At 35.0% G+C, this 20,571-nt stretch overlaps 2 protein-coding genes across 11 annotated transcripts in view; both read left to right on the top strand.

Moving 5' to 3' along the window:
* Positions 1-9,263: 9,263 nt before the first annotated feature.
* Positions 9,264-12,647, top strand: LOC127806145 (sinalpyl alcohol oxidase Nec3-like). Its single transcript, XM_052343232.1, has 4 exons — positions 9,264-9,402; positions 9,979-10,638; positions 11,372-12,215; positions 12,338-12,647. The coding sequence occupies exons 1-4, from the start codon at positions 9,306-9,308 to the stop codon at positions 12,375-12,377; spliced, it is 1,641 nt and encodes a 546-aa protein (XP_052199192.1). The 5' UTR covers positions 9,264-9,305; the 3' UTR covers positions 12,378-12,647.
* The window catches only part of LOC127806140 (sinalpyl alcohol oxidase Nec3-like), an 84,304-nt gene continuing 73,041 nt past the window's right edge, over positions 9,309-20,571 (top strand). Inside the window, exons 1-4 of one of the 10 annotated variants that reach the window (XM_052343226.1) lie at positions 9,309-9,315; positions 18,014-18,103; positions 18,749-19,411; positions 19,713-20,553. In XM_052343226.1, the coding sequence (XP_052199186.1) occupies positions 18,763-19,411; positions 19,713-20,553 (1,490 nt within the window). In that variant the 5' untranslated portion in view covers positions 9,309-9,315; positions 18,014-18,103; positions 18,749-18,762. Of the gene's footprint in view, positions 9,316-17,811; positions 18,104-18,748; positions 19,412-19,712; positions 20,554-20,571 lie in introns of those variants that run through there. The other 9 variants (XM_052343219.1, XM_052343218.1, XM_052343225.1 and 6 more) reach the window with 9 other exon arrangements.

Below are 20,571 nucleotides of genomic sequence, written 5' to 3'. Positions count from 1 at the left end.
ATATATTAATATTATTTAATAATAATAACATTGATTGTTTTATGATATATATATATTATAATTTATTCTTTGATTTATTTTATTTAAATAAAGTGATAGTTATGGGATGAAAAGACATGTCATTTGGTTTAAATTTAAAAAGTCATACTTTCAAATTCTAAAATTCACGTCTTTTATATATTAAAGAGTAGTTGTCTTTTATATATTAAAGAGTAGTTGTGATCTTTCCAAAGGACAAGTCTATTCTTAAAAGACATAATCTTTCAATAGATTGTGTTATTTAGTTTTTATGTCTATTAGTAGCACCCATTCAATTTTTATAAATAGTGTGGACATTTGATATGCAAAAACAAACAATAATCCATCTATTCTCCTTCATTCAATTGCTATAATATATCTCTCTATTTGCTCTCATTGTTAGGTTGAGTTCTTGGTGGTAGAAGAGATCAAAGAATGCAATTTTGATTTCTTAAAGTTAGAGACATTCTATATTGGGGTTAGAATTTCCATAAACCAATTGCATCTAGTGGGGAAATTACTATCCTAAAGATAATTTTCTGAAAACTCCTTGCCTAACATATTCCAAATTCTTATTTTGTCTTTCCTCTATTATTATTTTTAATCATTTTTCTTAATTACTACAAGACTAGCATCATCCACAAACATACATGGGGACCATCCCAAAGGTTTGCTTCGACTACTTGTTTAACCCAACTGACTTGGATAAGTATGTGTCGAGGAATGAAAAATCTTGACAAGGTGATAGCTCCAAAGCCATGGAGAAGTACAAGTTTTAAGGCTAGAATGTCACAAAAAAAAATTTAAATTTGTGGGGTGATCTTTGCCCAACAAAAAAGTAATGATGCAACATTGGAAACATTTTGTAACAAAATGTTGACAAATGTACCACTACCAGTGTGGCCATGTGGTGGGGAAAGTGGTTGATCCTTATTTTAGGGTTTTTGGGAATTGAAGCATTATGAGTTGAATCCACCTTCACATCCACCAATAACTAATCCTCGTGCTACGTACTCTCATGATGCTTAGATGATAATTTTCCTTGCTTTTTTTGTTATAATTTTTGCTTTTTTGTTATTTGTTATGACAAATCTTTTTTTGGTTTTTATAATTTGTGGTTTTTTGCAAGTATGTTAGCCTTAGAATGCATGAAGAAAGAAAGTCTTAATTGGCGGAAAGAAGTTGAAATATCTTCTCTATACTATAATTAGTTTATTGAATCAATAAATAGGTTCCAAGTGGGAGTTTCAAAGTGTCTTTAGTTCATGTACCATGTGATTTAATTTGTAATCGGTTTTCAATTGCTTTACAGCACATTTAAAATTTTCTTGTCCATTAAAATGCATGAATTAGATACTTTATAATTTTTAGAGCCTTTTGATGACATTAAATATAGGTAAAAGATCACTTCTGCTACATGAATTTACAGCTCATATGTCCAAGAAAGTGAGCCCAAACCTAAATTAAACAGGTCCAAGAGGAAGACTTCTAAAGAGTGAAGTTTGGGAGACTTTCCCAACAAAACAATCCTCGAGAGAGCCCTCTCTCAAGTACCCTTAGGAGACTCTCCCAAGTACCACGGGAGAGCCTCTCCTGAGTCCTAGAGATACAGTCTCTGAAGGACCATTTGAATTGTGGCCCACCAAAAATACTTCAACTCACATTCGAAGTCTTTACTTAGAAATTCAAAATGAATGATTCTAAAAGATGTGGATATTTTTTTATCTTTCAATATCCAACTTCTATAAATAAAAAGTAATTTGTTCGATCAAAGTACGCAATAACTCTTACACAAGCTACCATAATATTTCTTTATTTTTCAATTGAGATTGACTTAAGCATTAGAGAGTTCACGCAGGAGACACCCTACGCCTTAATCATGTTCTATTTTGTAGTCTCCTGAAGACTTAAAGACGACTATTCCATAATTATAAATTTATCATTGTATCTCGATAATAATAATTGACACTGTTTGTGGAAATGATTAAAAAGTCAATTAAAAAACTCAACTGCTAAAATCCTCCAAGTTATCGGGAGAGGCTAATAAAGGTCTTTGAAAGAGTTGATAGTCTCCAAGAAACCACAAAGGGAAGAAAAGAGCTAGCTACATGTCTCCGAGAAAGTGAGGAAAAGTCCTTAGAAAGTCATAGTGAAAGATTGGTACCTCCCCAAGAGATGAGAGTCTCTTAGACCAACAAGAAAAACTATACCTCTCCTAGAGATGAGAAAGTTTTCCAGATCGATGAGAAAGACTAGCTAGGCTCTTTCCCGAAGGTCTATTTAGGTTTTGGGGGCTTCGCCTCGAGCCCTTATATATAGGGGACGTTGCCCCCTTGACCCCTGCTTACTAATTGGGCAGTTAGACCCTTGTATAGACTCAGTGTAAGCATTATTAATTGAGTTAGGCATCACAAAGCAAACAAATAAGTGCTAAAATAAAACAACGATGGCCCATACAAGGTCACAAGTAGCGAAAAAACTACAAAGCTAAGAAAACCTAAAATCTAGTATCTCAAAAATAATTAAAGGTCACGAGAGACCCTTTCACCAGGTGTCCTAGGGACCTCTAAGTCAATTTCTCTCATTGTCCCCCCTTCCTGACTAGGAAGCTCTCTAGGCAATTGCGGGCTTATTGCAAAATATTATTTTGAATACCCCTCTCTTGCATACCTTGCAAAACCTTATTATTGAGAAACTAGGGGGGTCAATTTCAATTACTCTCTCAAGGATATATACAAGAACATCCAGTTCCTTGGAAATCCCCTGATGGAAGACTCTCTCAGAGCCAACCCTACTATGGAAAGTAAGTAGGCCACTTGGAAGCCTTCCACTAAAGAAGAACCTCCTACAATTCCACAATACCCATGGCGCCCACTCTACTAATAAATGCCATGACTTGATGAATCAAATAGAGCCTTTGATTAGGAAAGGGGAATTGGGAGAATTTGTGGACATTGAAGCCTTAAGTGATGAACAGATCAACTACCTTAGGGGCAAAAGGTATAACTCAAGACAAAAAGAACAAGAAGAGAATAAAAGTTCTTATTGATTTGATGAAAGATAGGTCTGAGAAGCATGTTTTATTGCTTAAATGCCCAAATGCCACAAAGAATTCAAAACACTTGTATTCAAGGAAGTATAATAGGCAAGATTAAAAGTGCTAACAGTTGTATCTACCATTCAATAATGTCAGAATAAAATGACTTTTACCCTATTGTAGTTTCCTTTTAATGTATTTTATTTTTCAAGATAATGAATATACGAAAATGGTCAAAACCCAACAAAGAAGCGAACCTAGTATTGAAGAGTGCAATGCACAATAATAGTCTAGGGGTTGTTATTGAAAATTGATGCACAAAAGTGTGAGAATGACCCAAAAATTGAAGCGCAAAATGCATGAGATAAGCATAAAATTGAAAACACTAAGAATTGCAAGATTGATATAGGAAAACTCGGCATCATAAGCACAAAATGCATGAGATTATAGTAAAAAGCAATAACGCAAAAGAGCGAGAACGATCTAGGATAATTTAGAATAAAAAACTAGAAATATGTAGGAATGATCTAGAAAGACCTAGAGTCAAAAGCTCAAAATTCATGAGACTAGATTAAAACCAAAAACACAAAAGCTCAAGAATAATCTAGGGTTCATCATCCACAAAGGATTGGAGAGCAAGCATAATTCTCTTCTTCCAAGAAAAAGCGAAGTGTAAGTGTCAATGCAAGTAATCTTAAAAGTTTCGAACGATTTATGATTCAAAACTGAAACTGTGAAATTTTATATGCTGTGTGATTTGCTAACATGTTATGCAAAGAATAAACCTAAACCTAGAATCAAAAGTACAAAAAATGTAAGAATGATATAGAAAATTGAAATGCAGAAGTGCAAAAATGATTTAGGACAAACCTAACATCAAAAGCAAGAAAATGTGCGAACACAACCTAGGGACCATCATCCAAGACAAAAAGTGGTCATGAAAACCAATGAGTTATAGCAAACAAAGACCCACTGAAATTACAAAGTACAAGAATTCTTCGACAAAATGAAGTCCTCCCAAAAGATTAGGGAGCAAACCCTAACTTAGGAAGGGAATAACACGAGATGCAATGAAAGAGAAAATCATTTTATTGCAAAAAGTACATGGATATAGTAAAGAAAAAACAAAAAGCCCTGAATTTTATTCAACCAACTTAGAGGAACCCATGGAAGAATGGACAATAACTCCAAAAACAAGATTACCATGTCAGCATTATGGCTCTATCTCTTGAAAGGTAACCAGGTTTAAGTTCTCATCGACTAATTAACCTAGATCCTCAACATCCAAATTCGTCAATCGCCCCAAGGTTCTCTTAGCCATTTGAATAAGGCTTCAAAAGACTAGGGAGGTTCTCCAAGTCATCAACCAAGACGATAATAAGCTTTTAGACTCTTAAACTCCATATCATAATGCCACCAACCTGGAACACTAAAATATGTAACTTTTGGCAAATGAGAAAAAGAAAACCCATGCGGATAAAAAAAAAAAAACTAACATTTGGAAAGATCCATTGGGAAAGTCTCTCGAAAAGGGAAAATCAATAGTTACTTTTCCCTATAGAAAATCTAGAGGAAAGAGTAAGGGACCAATTAATATGCCCAAGCCCAAGATAGGTCCAAGAGGAAGAAGCCCAAAAAGGGGGGCTTAAGAAAACTTCCAAATATAGTAGTATTTAGGAGAGGTCTCTCTTGGGTGCCTTTAGGAGACCTTCCCAAGTCCCAAAGATACAGTCTCCAAAGGACCCTCCTAAGTCCCAAAGATACAATCTTCGAGGGATCTTCTAGATTATGGCCCATCAAGAATACATCACCTCACCTTTGAAGTCTTTGCTTAAAAATCCAAGAGGGATAGTCCCAAAAGATTTGGATGTTCTTCCAACTATTAATATTCAATCTCTATAAATAGAAAGTAATCTTTTTGATCGAGGTACGTAAGAACTCTTACATAAACTACTATAATACTTCTTTATTTTCTTACTGAAACTAACTTAAGTATCGGAGGGCTCACACAAGAGACATCATGTGCCTTTAACTGTGTTTTGTCTTGTAGTTTCTCAAAGACTTGAAGACGACTTTCTCGTAACTATAAACTATTATTGTATCTTGGTAACAACAACATTATTTGATCAAATTTCACGTATAAAGTTTTTGGTGGTCAATTGAGTACATTAACTTACAATTTCAGTCTATGTAAAGGATGCTCTTAGCTAACCTTAACTTGCTTTCATTGTGGCCTTTGTTGCACTACCAATGGATGGAACTTCCACTACATTGTCGACCAAGTTCTATAGTCTATCTCACCCACAATATCAAGCAAGATATTTTATCTAACCATAACGTCTTTTGTCCCCTTAGCCAGTGGCCCAAAAACGTGCTCAAATACCAAATCTTTGCACCTTTATCTTGAATCTACCACAAACCTATCTTTTTTCATCACCAAGAGGACAACTTCATATCCATTACCTAATTGCTAAGTGTTATCTATCAATTAAAACCAAACCCCAACCTTTATGTGAACCCTTCCTCAAAACTCACCCAAAATCACAACCTGAAGTCCTTCCCCCATTACAGCCTATCACTTCAACAAAAATGATTTGTTCAGGCATCTTTTTTAGGGCATTTTTTAGAAAGTGTCTTCTAAAATACCATTTTGAGGCATAATCTAAAAAAGTGCCCCAATACAATAACTTTAATAAGGCACAACAATTAAGTGCCCTATAAAATATCATTTTAAGACACAATTTAAAGAAGTGTCCTAATAAAACAACTCTAATGAGGCATGACAATGAAATGCCCTAATAGACAAATATAAGTGTCTTAATAGATAAATCTAATACGGCAGAATTTTTGAAATGCCCCATTAAAATAATTCTAACAAGACACTCTAATGAAGTGCCCTAATACACAAATCTTAAGTGCCCCAATAGAATAATGCTAATGAAACTTAGATATATTATAAAATAAACATAGGCACATATATTAATAAGATAATGTGTAGATTAGGTGGTCACGCGTGTGCAAGAAAAATGAAAGGTTCAGGGTTCGAGCTGAGGGAGAAGTAAGTTAGAGTTAAGAGATGACCTTGTGAGGGATATGAAAAATAAATTTATAATGATTTTTGAGGCATTTTTAAGTGTCGCAACAAACTTAAATTTATAGTTGTTTTTGAGGCATTTGTAAGTGCCTCAATACGTTTTTTGGGCACAGTTACATGGGGCATTATTATTAGTGCCCTAATAGTTAAAATGCCTCAATAAACTATCTATTAAGGTATTTTTAAATGCCTCTTAATCCAAAATTTGTTGTAGTGCTACTCAATACCACGCTCAATCTCACATTGTCCCCATCTTTTCTTAACTCGAGCCCTTTGTCCTCCACTGCCCTATTTTGTGTAATGGATCACAAACCCTTTTTTCTAACGTGAACAAATCAACACCTCACTCATCTTCCTTTAATATCATAATAACCTTTTATAGTGAGCCTCTTATGTCTATGCTCCCATCGTCTCTCAAGAATAGATGCTTGGACTACGATAATTAAGCCCCTTATGTCTATGCTACCTTCATCTCTCAAGAACTAATTCCAACATCAAGACCTTGGCCTATGACATTTGGCAAAAATTAATATGGAAGTTACATATATGCATAGGCAATTATCTGGTTAAGACGAAGGATTCATGACGATGATAAAGACTTGGTATTTTGTTATTGTTGGAAACAAAGCAATAAAAAGCTTGAGGATGATGATGGCCCCATTTAAAGAGTTTCTCATTGTTGTTGAAATCTATCTTTTATGCATCTAACTTAAAGTTCGTAGTTAAGTTACAATTTTCTTAGTTATCGAAAAAATTTAATAGTCAAGATAGCTTATGATGTTAGAACTGGTCACTAATTGAATTTGTTACTCTCACGAGATCCGAGCTTTATATCAAACTAACTTGGCTCCATGCTTCCTGCACACACGAAACAAGAATGCATGTCTCGGGGCATGACAATGATGATGCCATTCTAATGCTTAAGTCAACAAAAAATATTAGAGATAACTTATGGATTGTTAAAAATAGTGGATGACATCTTGTCCCAAGTTCATGGAGGTCAAAACATGTGACACTGAGAAGGTTCAAAATGATCATCTTGCGATTCTCCTTACTAAGTTTGGATTTATCTGCTTCTGAGATTGTAGGGATTTGCCTCCTTTGGAGGACTTATCTTGTCATAATTGTTTATGAGAAATGGCTTATTACATAGGTGTTCCAAGACCCTTTTCTACTTAAATTGCCTTTTATGAAGATTATTCCTACTTCAGCCTGGAGATTACTTCCGTGGCCATCTCTTATCTAAATTGAGTCTCCTTCGGAGTTTTATTCAATTGGGATCCAAACTAAGGTTTTTCAGCATGTTTATCTATGACACTTTGGGACTATTATCTGACCGAGGAATCCGAATTCCTCAATTTACTGGATTATTTTAGATCAATCTATATATATGTTGGCTGGTGTTTTAACTTCTAAATTTGATGATATGTCACTTACCCTATGTGAATTTTCTTTTTTTTTTTTTTTTTTACACATCATCAATGGCATTTTCTAACACCCCTTGCGTAATAAATTAGAGAAGTGGTTAAACAAGTCAATTTATTAGATATTTCTACCAACTAAACGGGAAATGTTGACTGACTCGAACAGAAATTGATGCCTTCTACTACACACCTAACCAGTGGTCGAAGATTAAAAAATAAAATATAACAGAGTGGAAAAAGTTTCAAGTTTCCCCAGTGGACCATTGACCACTAATTTTTTAAATTGGCACAACTTCCTAACCTCACAACCAAACAAGGTTTCGTCAATTTTATCGAGAAGTAGACTATTACAACTCGAGAAAGTCCATATAAAAATATCAACACACAAGTTTAAAATAAAATAAAATAAAAATGTTTGTGCATGAAGTAGAAATTTAATTATACATGAATTCTATCACATCATAATTACCTCAATTGTATATTATTATTGTCCTTTTATTTTTAAAAATAAATAGTATATAAAGAATATGGGTAAGCCCTTTTCAAATATCTCGAATTATCGGCATTAATTTCCTCCATCATATAAAAAGTAAAATTTAAACAAAAAAGCAATATGTAAAAGAATGAATTATAATAATAATAAAGCAAGAGCAATATTTATTTATAGGAATAACAATATTCTCTGGAAACTGTAAAATTGATTTCACATTAGAATACAAGGAATGAGGGGTTTTTATATGGACTGTTCACAATGCTTTCTAACTGACTAACTCTCTGCCTCACAAAGCAATGGATGGGATAATAAATCATAGGAATAACATTAGGTTCTTGTAAAAATTTGTATATATAGATTGCATACACACAATGAGTAAGAAGATGCTTATTATGCTTTCAGAACACAGATCAAATAATTGAGTCACAATAAGTTAGAATTCACAAGTAAAATTTTTACTTGCGATTTACTTCCTCTGCTGAAATCGAGGGCAAGAGACTACACAAAGATAATAATCTCAAGAAAGATGCTCATTATCAATTTATTATCGTGTATGATTGATTATATACATTGCATTCTCAAGTTGCGTTACTCATAATTAATTAAGGATAATAATTGTTGGTTATTCCTTCCCAATCCAAAACTGGTCATACTGACGCATTTGTAATCTTTATGGTTTATATGGCATTTTCTTCTAATTAATAGCATGTAAAGGAACCAGCCAAGGAAAAATAAGGATAACTCGTAAAGCACAAAAACAATAAGCATGAGGAGAAAGGACAACCTAGTTGAACCGAGGGATGGGCTAGTTTCCAACTTTTTAGGTGCTCAAATCATCATTTCAATATTTTTGACTGCCCAAATCAGCCCGCCGAACAATTGCGTGTATTAACAAATACTTAGCTAGCTCAATTGTCTACCGCTTAATTTGACCCGTGTGCCAGCTCTTGTATTGCATAGACTGCAGATTTCATGCTTCAAGCTCGTAGTCGGAGAAAGTACGTAATCAATTAAATAAACAAACAACTTTCCGAAGCCGGGGCCAGTGAGTCAACTCTTTTATCTTCCTCATGTCAGTGGCTCCTCTTCTTCTCATTGTGTGTGTATAAATGCATGAGGATTGGGGGGGGTAATTGTACTACTCAATACATTGATTCCTCTGAGTAGAGTACTAATCTCACGCATAAATTTGTAATCTTTCATTCGTTGTTTATCCAAGCTGTTGAAGAAGAAATAAAGATGCAGAAACCGGAGCTTTTCGCCGTCTTTTTTGTCTTCAGCTTCCTCATTGTTCCTCGACCCAGAATTTGTTTGGCTGCTGAATCCGATCACCAAGGCTAGTATTCTTATCTTTCTTTTTTCTTTTATTTTTTTTGTCTTGAATGTTTTATCTCTTGCATCGGATTGGATTTGTGAAATGACGTTTGAGGGATAAGTTTATTCTTACATTTGGGTGCATTAAGTCATTGACAAGAAAAATGAGAGGCAGGGGCATGGCCCCATGGGGACACACACTATTATCCCTTGTAATTCTGTGTCGGACAACATAACACAGGACTTGACAAGAAAATGAAATAGAGCGTTCTAAAAAATTATTTTCTACCAACCAATACAAATATCATTAATTTATTCCCACATTTGGGTGTTATATCTGTTAATCTTAGACTATAAAATTTTGATATAATTTTATAGGCTTTGAAACTAAGATTCCACTCTATCCAAAGTTTAATTGGACTGGCTTGATTTCGTTTCCCTTTATGATTTGGTCAATTTGGAGTCCAATATTCTAGACCCAAGTTTTATATGAAATCTAAACTAAAGTACCCACGAACATTGTTAATAATTAGTGGTATTTACTTTTCTACGACTAATACAAATCTCATTAATTCTTTATCTTGCACAATATAAGCAGATGAAGATTACCTCAAGTTCGTAGCCGATGCGAATAAATTTCCTGCAAAAGAGTATTATGATTATATAATAGTAGGCGGAGGAGCAGCTGGTTGTCCTCTTGCTGCCACTCTATCAACACATTACTCTGTTTTACTTCTCGAAAGGGGTAGTTCACCTTATGAAAAACCAGAAGTTTTACGACAAGAGAATATTATCAACAACATCTTAGAAACAGATGATAAAGACTCACCTGCCCAGGCTTTCATTTCTGAAGATGGTGTGCCAAATGTACGAGGAAGGATCCTAGGCGGTGGAACCATGATAAATTTTGGTTTTTACACGAGAGCCGACCCACACTTCTATGTAGAATCTGGCATCGAGTGGGACATGAATCTTGTCAATGAGTCATATAAATGGGTTGAAGAGACAATTGCCTTTAAACCCAGCGTAGGAACATGGCAATCTGATGTGAAAGAAGCTTTACTTGAAGTTGGTAATGGGCCTTATAATGGGTTTACATTTGATCACGTTATTGGAACGAAAATTGGCGGAACAATCTTTGATGGGAATGGGAAGCGGCATGGCGCAGCTGAGCTTCTGAACAAAGCTGTATCAAAGAACATTCGAGTGGCCATTCATGCCACAGCCGAGAGAGTGCTTTTCTCCTCAAAATCATCAGGTAAGATAGCCTTTTTGGTGATCAACCATTATTTTATGGGCACTAAATAATTCCCATTTGGTTATATATATATATATTTCACTTTATTATTTTCAGAAGTGAAAACAAAGACCCCCGCTGAATGCAACTTTAATTTGTTGTTTTGCAGAATTTCACTAGATGGTTCATTAATATAATTCCTCTAATTTCAAAGCCAATTTTAGGACTATAACAAAATCTTATCTTACTTTCAAGCTAAGAAAACTGTTTCTCTTAATGACAAAAAGGTTTTTGTGAGTTTTTTTATTTTTTTTTCTTTTTGTGATGTTTGGCCAAAAGTAAATATATATATATATATATATATTAAAGAAGCAGAAATTAGGAGCTTCTCTATAAAGCAAAAATAGAGTAGATAATAAAATTGATTTTTTAAATAAAATTTACCCGATCAACATTTAAAATTACAAAGATTACACAGCCATAGATAGATTCTAGATCCGTCACTCTATATTATTAAAATCATTTTTAGAAATAATTGGACAGACACATATAACAAAATTAAAAATGTTCTTTTGAATGATCTAATCATGCTTTAAACCGTTTTCTTTTTTTTTAAGTGATTCTTGTAAAAGGATTCTACACATAAGTTATATTCGTCAAAGAAATTTTATACATCAACACCAAACATGCATGTTATATTTGTGCTTGTGCAATCATTAAAGTTGGTTTTGTTTGGTGTTATATTCTACATAAGGTTTGTCAGCTGCTGGAATCATCTATAGTGACTCAAAGGGCAGGTTACACCGAGCTATGCTAAAACCCAAAGGAGAAGTCATTTTGAGCGCTGGCACACTTGGTAGCCCCCAACTTTTGTTATTAAGTGGGGTTGGTCCAAAGCCATATTTATCATCCTTAAACATTCCCGTCGTGAAGCATCATGCTTCAGTTGGCCAACTTCTAGCCGACAATCCTCGTTTTGATGTTAACTTTGCTCCTCCATTTGAAGTAGAGGATTATGGGAATGGAATTGTAGGCATAACAGAAGATTATTACATCTTAGTCTCATGTGGTTCTATCCCTTTCGATTCCCCAGTAAGCTCTATGCTCTTCCCAGACCCATCCCCTCCAGTCAACTTCACCGTATTATCTATTCTTCATAATCTAGCAAGGCCGCTCTCAACTGGTTCACTTCATCTAGCTTCATCCACAAACATTAAGGCTACTCCGAAGGTTTGGTTTAACTACTTCTCCAACCCAGTAGACTTAGCTAACTGTGTGTTGGGAGTGAAGAATATTGACAGGGTGATGAGTTCCAAACCATTGGAAAAGTACAAGATTCAAGGCAAGGATGGTGGCAGAAAATTTAAATTTGTGGGACGATCTTTGCCAGAAAATAAAACCGATGATGCAGCGTTTGAAACGTTCTGTCGAAAAATGTTGACTACTATCTACCATTACCATGGTGGTTGTGTGGTGGGGAAGGTGGTTGATTCTCGTTTTAGGGTTCTGGGAATTGATTCCCTGAGAGTTGTCGATGCATCTACATTCACATCCTGCCCAGGAAGCAATCCTCAAGCTACTGTCATGATGCTTGGCCGGTAATTCTCTTTTGATACTATTTCAATAGAAGTCTTTTATAGTTTAAATTCAGACCTTGTGGTTTGGGATATTCTTACAATGTCATTTTTTGTTTGTTGTTTTGTTGCGTGCTTTTGTGCAGCTATGTTGGCCTCAGAATGCTGGAAGAGAGAGAGTCTTGATACGTGGGGCAAAGATTGAAATCTCAGTTCCCTTCTACTTTAATTTTGTCACTTGATTCAATATATTAATTAAGAGTTTGACATTGTCAGCAGCTACTTTAACATACAGAGTACTGTAATAAAAGGCTTCCATTGAAGGAGCCAAAATATAAAAGAAAAAGTAGAGAGGGAGAAGGAATAAAGAAGTAGGTGTATTTGCTCAAATTTCACTGCTTCTTCTCACTTGTTTCTCATCAAACACAATTTTTCTCTTCTTCAACTTCCATGTTACATTCCGCCCGGTTCTAATGTGAGTTAGAATTGCAACAGGGACTTATAAATTAAAATCATGGGCCCATTTTGGCACATGATATCTATCTAGTCTCATTCTCAACCAGATATCACCATCCCAAAATAAAAGAAAAAGAAGCACTAAATGATATCAAATTCTTGAAAATAGTTTATTGGCCCCAAAGTCTGTCTATATGATGGATGGATGTTGTATAATATTAATATCCCAGTCTAAGCATATATTGTATATATAGGAATGACAATTTTAATCTAATTTGAGCGGTTTTCCACAAATTTGTTTTATTTGAGATGAAAATCTACTTTGAATTTTGTCCACCGGAGAGGGACTGGCGCCGCCCAGCCCAAGACAAGCAGCCTACATAAGTAGTAAGCCCGCAAGCCCAGGTTTTAATCGATAGGCCCATCATTCTAACTTATGCTTTGCCAATTGCCATATAAAATATTATTATTACTATTTTGGACTAAACTGTAGGCAATTATAACATTTATGTCACAAAAAGGCAATATCATTCGTATCTATAAAATTTAGAGAATATTAAAAATAATATTTTTAATTCATAGTATAAAATTGAAAAATAAGAAACTTGACTTTTTCTTTTTCTTTTTTTAAATAGATTCAATTATTTAATAAAAAATTAAAATTGAAAAAAAAATATTTCCTACTATTGAGCAGAGCGGAAAATTCAAACAAATCAGATAATGACTATTTCAGAATCCAAAAGTTTCAACAGAACAGAAAATATTAAACACACTTACGCAATAAAAAACGCAAGCAAATCAAATCGAAAAGAAAAATAGAAATCAAAAGAGGGCACAACAAATTTACCGTAGTTTACCCTAAGATGGGCTACGTCCACGTTGAACTCAAAAAGAAAGAGCTCATTACTAGGGATGGCAATTACAACTGAAATCGTGGGGAACCGAACCGAAATCGAACCAGTCAACGCGGTTAAAAACCATTTGACTGGGTAATAGTTTGGTTCGAGAAAAAACCGAACACTGTTTCAATGGGTATGGTTTGGTTATAGTTTTCACTAAAACCAAACCAAAACTGGAACCGAAACCGAACCGAATAGTGGGTAACCGAACTGAACTGAATATATATATAATATATATTATATACAACCCCACCCACCCGAGCCTAGCCCACCCTAGCCCAATTGCCTTGCTTGCAAACCCTTCTCCCCTTCTCTTCTCCTTCCTCTCTCGACCTCGCTCTCACTCTCTCTCACCCTCGCTGCCTCTCGCTTGTCCGCCGGCCCTCGCCCTAGCTCTCTGCATCTCTCTTGCTCTCACTTGCCCTCACTGGATCTCTCTTGCTCTCGCTAGGGCTCGGTCTTTGCTCTTGCTTGCCCTCGATCTTTCTCACCATTTCTACCTCATTTCTCTTGCTCCTCCGCGCAAGCTCGCCAGTCGCCCTCGCTCTCTACATCTTTCTTGCTCTCACTCGCCCTCGCTAGATCTTTCTTGCTCTCGCTAGGGCTCGACCCCTCTTGCTCTCGCTCGCCCTCGATCTCTCTCACCCTCGTTGCCTCTCGCTCTCTACCTCATTTCTCTTCTTATTAATTTATTTTTTATATTTATAATTTTGTTAGATGGAGTTGGCTCATTCATTTCAGATGGATATGCATCAATTTACGAAGAATATATTAATGTTGTTGATGAAGGTATTAACTTTCGTAACTAATTTTTTTTAGCTTAAATTACAATTTAATTATGCACATATTAATTTATTGATCTTAACAATTGTAGGTTTGGAAATGTGATTTTATATCCAATAAGTTTTGTAACTTTATGCAAGAATAAGGTAACTTTATTAGAATTTATCTTTGTTTGTTGTGAAATTATCAAAAAAATTTATGAATGCTATTTGTCTTTATTTGTTGATATGGATTAAACTAAAAAAATCATGGTTAAACCAAGACCGAACTGAAACTGAATGGTTTGGTTATGGTTTTAAATTTTTAAAACCAAATGGGTAATGGTTTAGTTTTGGTTTTAGTAATTTAAGTTTGGTTTGGTTATGGTTTTAGCAAAAACCGAAACCAAACCAAACCATTGCCAACTCTAATAGTATTACACTATATCGAGAAGGGTTACAAAATCTGAACATACAAACCGTATATCAATGGTTTTTCTAAACAAACTAGCCTCACAATCATCAAATATTGATTAGAAGCAAACATAAGAACCAAAAATTACAACAAGAACAGAGAGCTACAAGAACAAAAACAATGCTCACCCAAATGAACCCTCAACTGATTGATCTCTTTCTTCCCACTTTTTCTTTCTGCGATTTCTTCTGTCTACTTATCATCCTGAAGCACTGTAGTATTTATATGAGAATCGAGCGGCTGAGATTTGATCCGATAAAGGCAACATTGATGGCCATTAGTTGTTCGTATTGCACGAATAACAGAAAGACAAGAAGGACAATCAAGAGACATCAGGCAAAGAGGAGCAGCCTTGATGGTTGCTAAGTGACCCTCCATCAGCCATCCAAAATGGACAACTGAGGTTGCCAACTTTGCTCTCGAATCAAGACGGCATCATTTTGATGCTTCACCTACAACACCTACAGCTGAATAGACTCTAATATTTGTATTTTGAAATTTAAATAACACCGCCTTATAGTCATCAATTAACATTTATTTAAAAAACATAAAAACTAAATTATAAAGGCTAAATGACAACTTTCAAAGTGAGTTTTTATTTAAATTTTTTTATTTATTTTTTGTTATAGGTACATAGCACGACAAGTCCTCTAATTTAAACATAAGAAACATATCTAAAAATTTAAAGTTAATTACACCAATCTTAATTAAACTTTACATTCAATTATTACTTAATAATTAAACTTTAAAATATTATCCGTTACTCACTCTCTTTTTTTTAAATCGTTATTCATCTCTTACTTATTAGTTAAGTGTTAATTAGAATTAACGATCATACACGTGTCAAATAAAAAATACATGTAACATTGATGTGGACTAATTGTGGATTAAGTGTGAATCAAAAAGTTAAACATATCACTGCCTCCGAATCCTCATACACCCCCCCCCCCCCCCCCCCCACCCCCCCCCCCCCCACCCCCCCCTTCTCTCTCTCTCCTGTGGTTGTCGCCCGCGGTAACAGACCCTCCTAGCCGCCGTTGCACCTGCCACCATTGCGGCAGCGGCCGTTCGCCTCCATCAAATACTCACTAAATACTACACTAACATCAATATTTGAGCCAACTAAGAATTGCAGGAGTGCTTTCAAGTACTGATTTTACCTATTAAAAATATGGTTCATGTTTGATTGGATATGTTTAGATTGGGGAAGAAAAATGAGGCATTTCAAAACAAATTCCAGCCAAGACGTGCGTTTCTCTTTCCGTTCTCCTCCTCCCAGTTCTCCTTCCTTTCTCATATATACATATATATATATATAATATACATAAATATAATCATTTATATATATAATTTTCTGAAACAGTATTCACAATTAATCTTACTAAAGAGCAGTTCCCATTCTTTTGGTTGGACCAAGATGGATAAGAATATTAACAATAATTTTTGATTGATAGTTAATACAATCAGCCCACAATAAGGTTACGTATTTTTTTTTGTGTGTATAACTATTAACCCCCAATCAACAATGAGCTCACCGATGAGGAATGATAAATGACTTTGAAAGATATTTAAGTAGTGGATAATATTTTAAAATTTAGTTATCAAATAATAATCAAATGCGAAATTCAGTTAGTATTAATGTAATTAATTTTAAAAATTTATATAGAAGCTTGTTTTTATATAGTATGAATCTTACTCATAGAAAAAGCTATTATAAGGTTTGTTGTGTTATGTTTCATAATAAAAGGTAAATTAGATATACATTTTCTCATCATTTGTCTCTCACACTTTTAAATTTTAAATTTTATCTAATTAATTTTCAAAAATTAACTAAGAGTTCTCTCAAAAAACTCAAAATTCAAGAAGTACTATAATTAATTTTAAGAAAATTAAAGTTAAGTTAAAGATTTAACCTGCGATTTATCTCCTTAACGTAATTGAGGACACGAGTATCAGGGGCCACATAAGGACGATCATATCAAAAAAATTAAAATTAATTAAGTGAATTTTATAATTTATAGAATTAAACCCAAATAACCAAAATGATAAAGGTGAGTACAGTGTACTCAATATACTAGCAACTCGTTATTTATTTTTTATTTTTTAAAAAAAGGAGCAAGTAGCAGCTGTAAAAGAATGACGCTTTCAGCTGCAGCAGCCTCATGTGACTAAACAACAGCTGCAAAGGTAAGACCCCCGCCAAATTAAACCAGAATTACGTACAGCTATCGATCTACTAATGCAATTCAACTACTCTGACTTGCTTCTTCACGCCACACGACCATGACTTTTCAAGCTATGATACAGATTTAATGATGCCTACCTACCTACTGTCCATGCCCTTCCACAAATTATTATAAAATAATAAACAAATAGTTAAATAATCTATTTGAACAACTTCGCCAGTCGATATAGAGTATTCAAATTAAAAATGATTGCCAATATTGGGAAGATTTTATTTGGGACCACATTACGTTTTAAAAGTCAAAAACAAAAAATAGATTGTAGTTTTGTCCCTATAGTTAGTCTTAATGGTAGTTTTGATAATAATATATTGGGTCAATAAATATTAGATTCTGCTGGTCGAAAGGAGTTTATAAATACTTCTAATAATTTTTTTTTTTTCAAAAATTGATATTCCTATTTATTTATTCATTTTTTTTTAAAACGAACTTATAAATTGCCTCAAAAAACCTTTTGTCGATCAAGTAAAATACTAAAATGTGTTATTTAAAATGTGAAATTTCCAAATAAGTTTTTGTAGTTAGTCCCTGTAGAATTAATAATGGGATGCTAAATAATTAAAATAAAATAGAATAGACATAATCTAATTATGTGAAATATTATATTTTTCCTATTGGACAATATAACGTGACGCTAGCAAACTCAGAAAGGTCCCACCCCCCTCTCTAATGCCCACGTACACAGACAAGAGATCAGCTCTGATCCAATCATAATGGTCAATTGATCGTATGAAGTTTATGTATTATGTTGGTTTAAATAATTTGGCATGAAGGACAAAGCCATACACAGTTCAATGAATATCGCCTTGACAATTAAGGCAAATGGAACTGGGGATCTCGGTCGTCTAGCCGCCCCATCTCATCCTCTTTTCTCATTCATTACGTGTATATAAATTGACATGAACATCAAGACCAAAGGCCATACAAACTCCATATTTCATTCTTATAGCGTGTCGAAGTTGCTGAAGAAGAAAGATGCAGAAATTACAGGCTTTTTTCACCATATTTTTGCTCTCTGTGTTCTTGATTATTGGTCCTCAGCTAGGAATTTCTTGGGCCAATGAATTCGATCAGCAAGGTTAGATTCTTGACTTCAACCTTTTATTTATGGATTTCTAGGGACGCCAGTTGTGAATAAGATCAGGAGGCCGGCTGAGCCTCTTGCTTCATCATAATTAAACAATACTCATAACAGGTTTCAATAGCGGTTAGTGTAAACAGAAGCTTTTTCTGTATGCTGATGGATCCAAGCAAAGCACTTCTTCTCTTGTGGGTCGAATGGATTTGTTGGTAGGGAAGGGAAAGAACTACAATGAGCTTAAGGGACGGGTTTATTATTCTCTTAGTTTGATTGCACGATGAGCAATAATTTCATATCTCATTTGGCATTCCGTTCTCTCAATAATTTAGAGACAGTAATGATAATGGCGCTTTAGCTTTTGTCAATGCTATTTCCTTTTTTCTTAAGAATATTATACTATTTGAGTTTCATATATATTTAGTCTTTATTACAGTTTGGATTTGTCTTTAGTAATAATTGATAATGGTATTTGGTTTTGTTGATGGACTGGCGTCTTATTTAGGGATGTAATTTATTTAAACATAAAACTGACCAAAAATGTAGAAACCATGATAAAAAAAATCACCCTGTAGACGTTTGTGCCTACGTAGTTTCTAACACCAGCAAAAATCTCAATTCTTAATTAACCTTTTGACTATGCAGATCTGGAATATTACATGAAATTTGTACATGATGCAACTGAGTTTCCATTGGAAGAACACTACGATTATATAATAGTTGGTGGAGGGACAGTTGGTTGTCCTCTTGCCGCTACTCTCTCAACACAGTACTCTGTCCTGCTTCTCGAAAGGGGTAGTACACCTCATGCGAAATCAGAAGTCCTAAAACAAGAGAATTTTTTAAAGAACGTTCTAGAAGCAGATATTGATGGAAACTCCCCAGCTCAGGCCTTCACCTCAGAAGATGGTGTCCCAAATGTAAGAGGAAGGATCCTAGGTGGAGGAACCATGATAAATGCAGGTTTCTACTCGAGAGGCGACGAAGAATTCTATATAAATTCTGGCATAGAATGGGACCTAGATCTTGTTAAGAAGTCGTATGAATGGGTTGAAGAGACAATTGTCTTTAAACCTCCTGTTGGAACATGGCAATCTTCTGTGAGACAAGCACTTCTAGAAGTTGGTCAAGGTCCGAACAATGGATTTACCTTTGATCACATCGTAGGAACCAAAATTGGGGGCTCAATCTTCGATGAGGTGGGACGGCGACATGGTGCAGTGGAGCTTCTAAACAAAGCCACGTCAAAGAACATTCAAGTGGCCATTCATGCCACAGTAGAGAGGGTGATTTTCTCCTCAATTTCAGGTAATATAACATTTGTTTTGTGGCAATTACCTTATTTTATGGGCATCATTTAATTTGTATGCTGCTTGTTCCAATATGTCGGATTGACAACATGGATTTACCTCATCATTCACTTAATTTCTATCTTCCATCTAATTAATCTTTTATAAGATTTTTATAACTCCTATGATACCTCAGTGTCTCCTCCTACAAAATTTTTCTTAAAGTCTCACTCTTATCTCGTTTGCTAAATGCTTGTTTCATTTTGTGATTATAATTATTAAATTTAATTAGTTTTGTTGTGTGTCATGTTCTACCCAAGACTTGTCAGCTTCTGGCGTCATCTATAGTGATTCCATGGGAAGACTTCATCGAGCTTTGTTAAAACCCGAGGGAGAAGTAATTTTGAGCGCCGGAGCTCTTGGTAGCCCCCAACTTTTGTTGCTAAGTGGGGTTGGTCCACAGCCATATCTGTCTTCCTTGAACATTTCTGTAATCAAACACCATCCTTCGGTTGGGCAATTTTTGGCCGATAATCCTCGTGTCGATGTTAACATCATTCCTCCATTTCTAGTCGAGAATTCTGGACTTGCAACTGCTGGCATAACAAAAGATTACTACATAGAAGCCATATCAGGGTCTATTCCTTTTGACTCTGCATTCAACTACATCCTCTTCCCAGACCCATCTCCTCCTGTGAGCCTCCCTGTATTAACCCTATTTTTCAAGCTTGCAAAGCCGCTTTCAACTGGTTCACTTCATCTAGCATCACCAACAGATGTGAGGATTCCTCCTAGGGTTAGCTTCAACTACTTTTCCAACCCAGAAGACATACATAAATGCGTGGCAGGAGTCAAAAATCTTGTCAAGTTGATGAATTCCGATGCGATGGGCAAGTACAAAGAAGGCCGGGAAGGTGCCAGAGAATTTAAATTTGTGGGTCGATCTTTGCCAGAAAACAAAACCGATGATGCAGCATTCGAAACATTTTGTCGCAAAATGTTGACTACCATATACCATTACCATGGTGGCTGTCTGGCAGGGAAGGTAGTGGATCAACGTTTTAGGGTTTTCGGAATTGATGCATTACGAGTTATCGACGGATCCACATTCACATCCTCCCCAGGAACTAATCCTCAAGCTACTCTAATGATGATTGGCCGGTATTAATCTGCCCTACT

This window comes from Diospyros lotus, chromosome 7, assembly GCF_014633365.1.
Source record: "Diospyros lotus cultivar Yz01 chromosome 7, ASM1463336v1, whole genome shotgun sequence".
NCBI classification, from domain to species: Eukaryota; Viridiplantae; Streptophyta; class Magnoliopsida; order Ericales; family Ebenaceae; genus Diospyros; species Diospyros lotus.
The sequence above is the reverse complement of the archived record's forward strand: the minus strand, read 5'-3'. Positions and strand labels throughout refer to the sequence as shown.

What these genes read in the sequence shown, in the direction of transcription:
- LOC127806145 (XM_052343232.1), top strand. Translation starts at nt 9,306, where the DNA reads ATGCAGAAACCGGAGCTTTTCGCCGTCTTTTTTGTCTTCAGCTTCCTC. An exon ending in TTTCTCCTCAAAATCATCAG is followed by an intron (nt 10,639 to 11,371) that starts GTAAGATAGCCT and finishes ATTCTACATAAG; the next exon opens with GTTTGTCAGCTGCTGGAATC. An exon ending in ACTGTCATGATGCTTGGCCG is followed by an intron (nt 12,216 to 12,337) that starts GTAATTCTCTTT and finishes GCTTTTGTGCAG; the next exon opens with CTATGTTGGCCTCAGAATGC.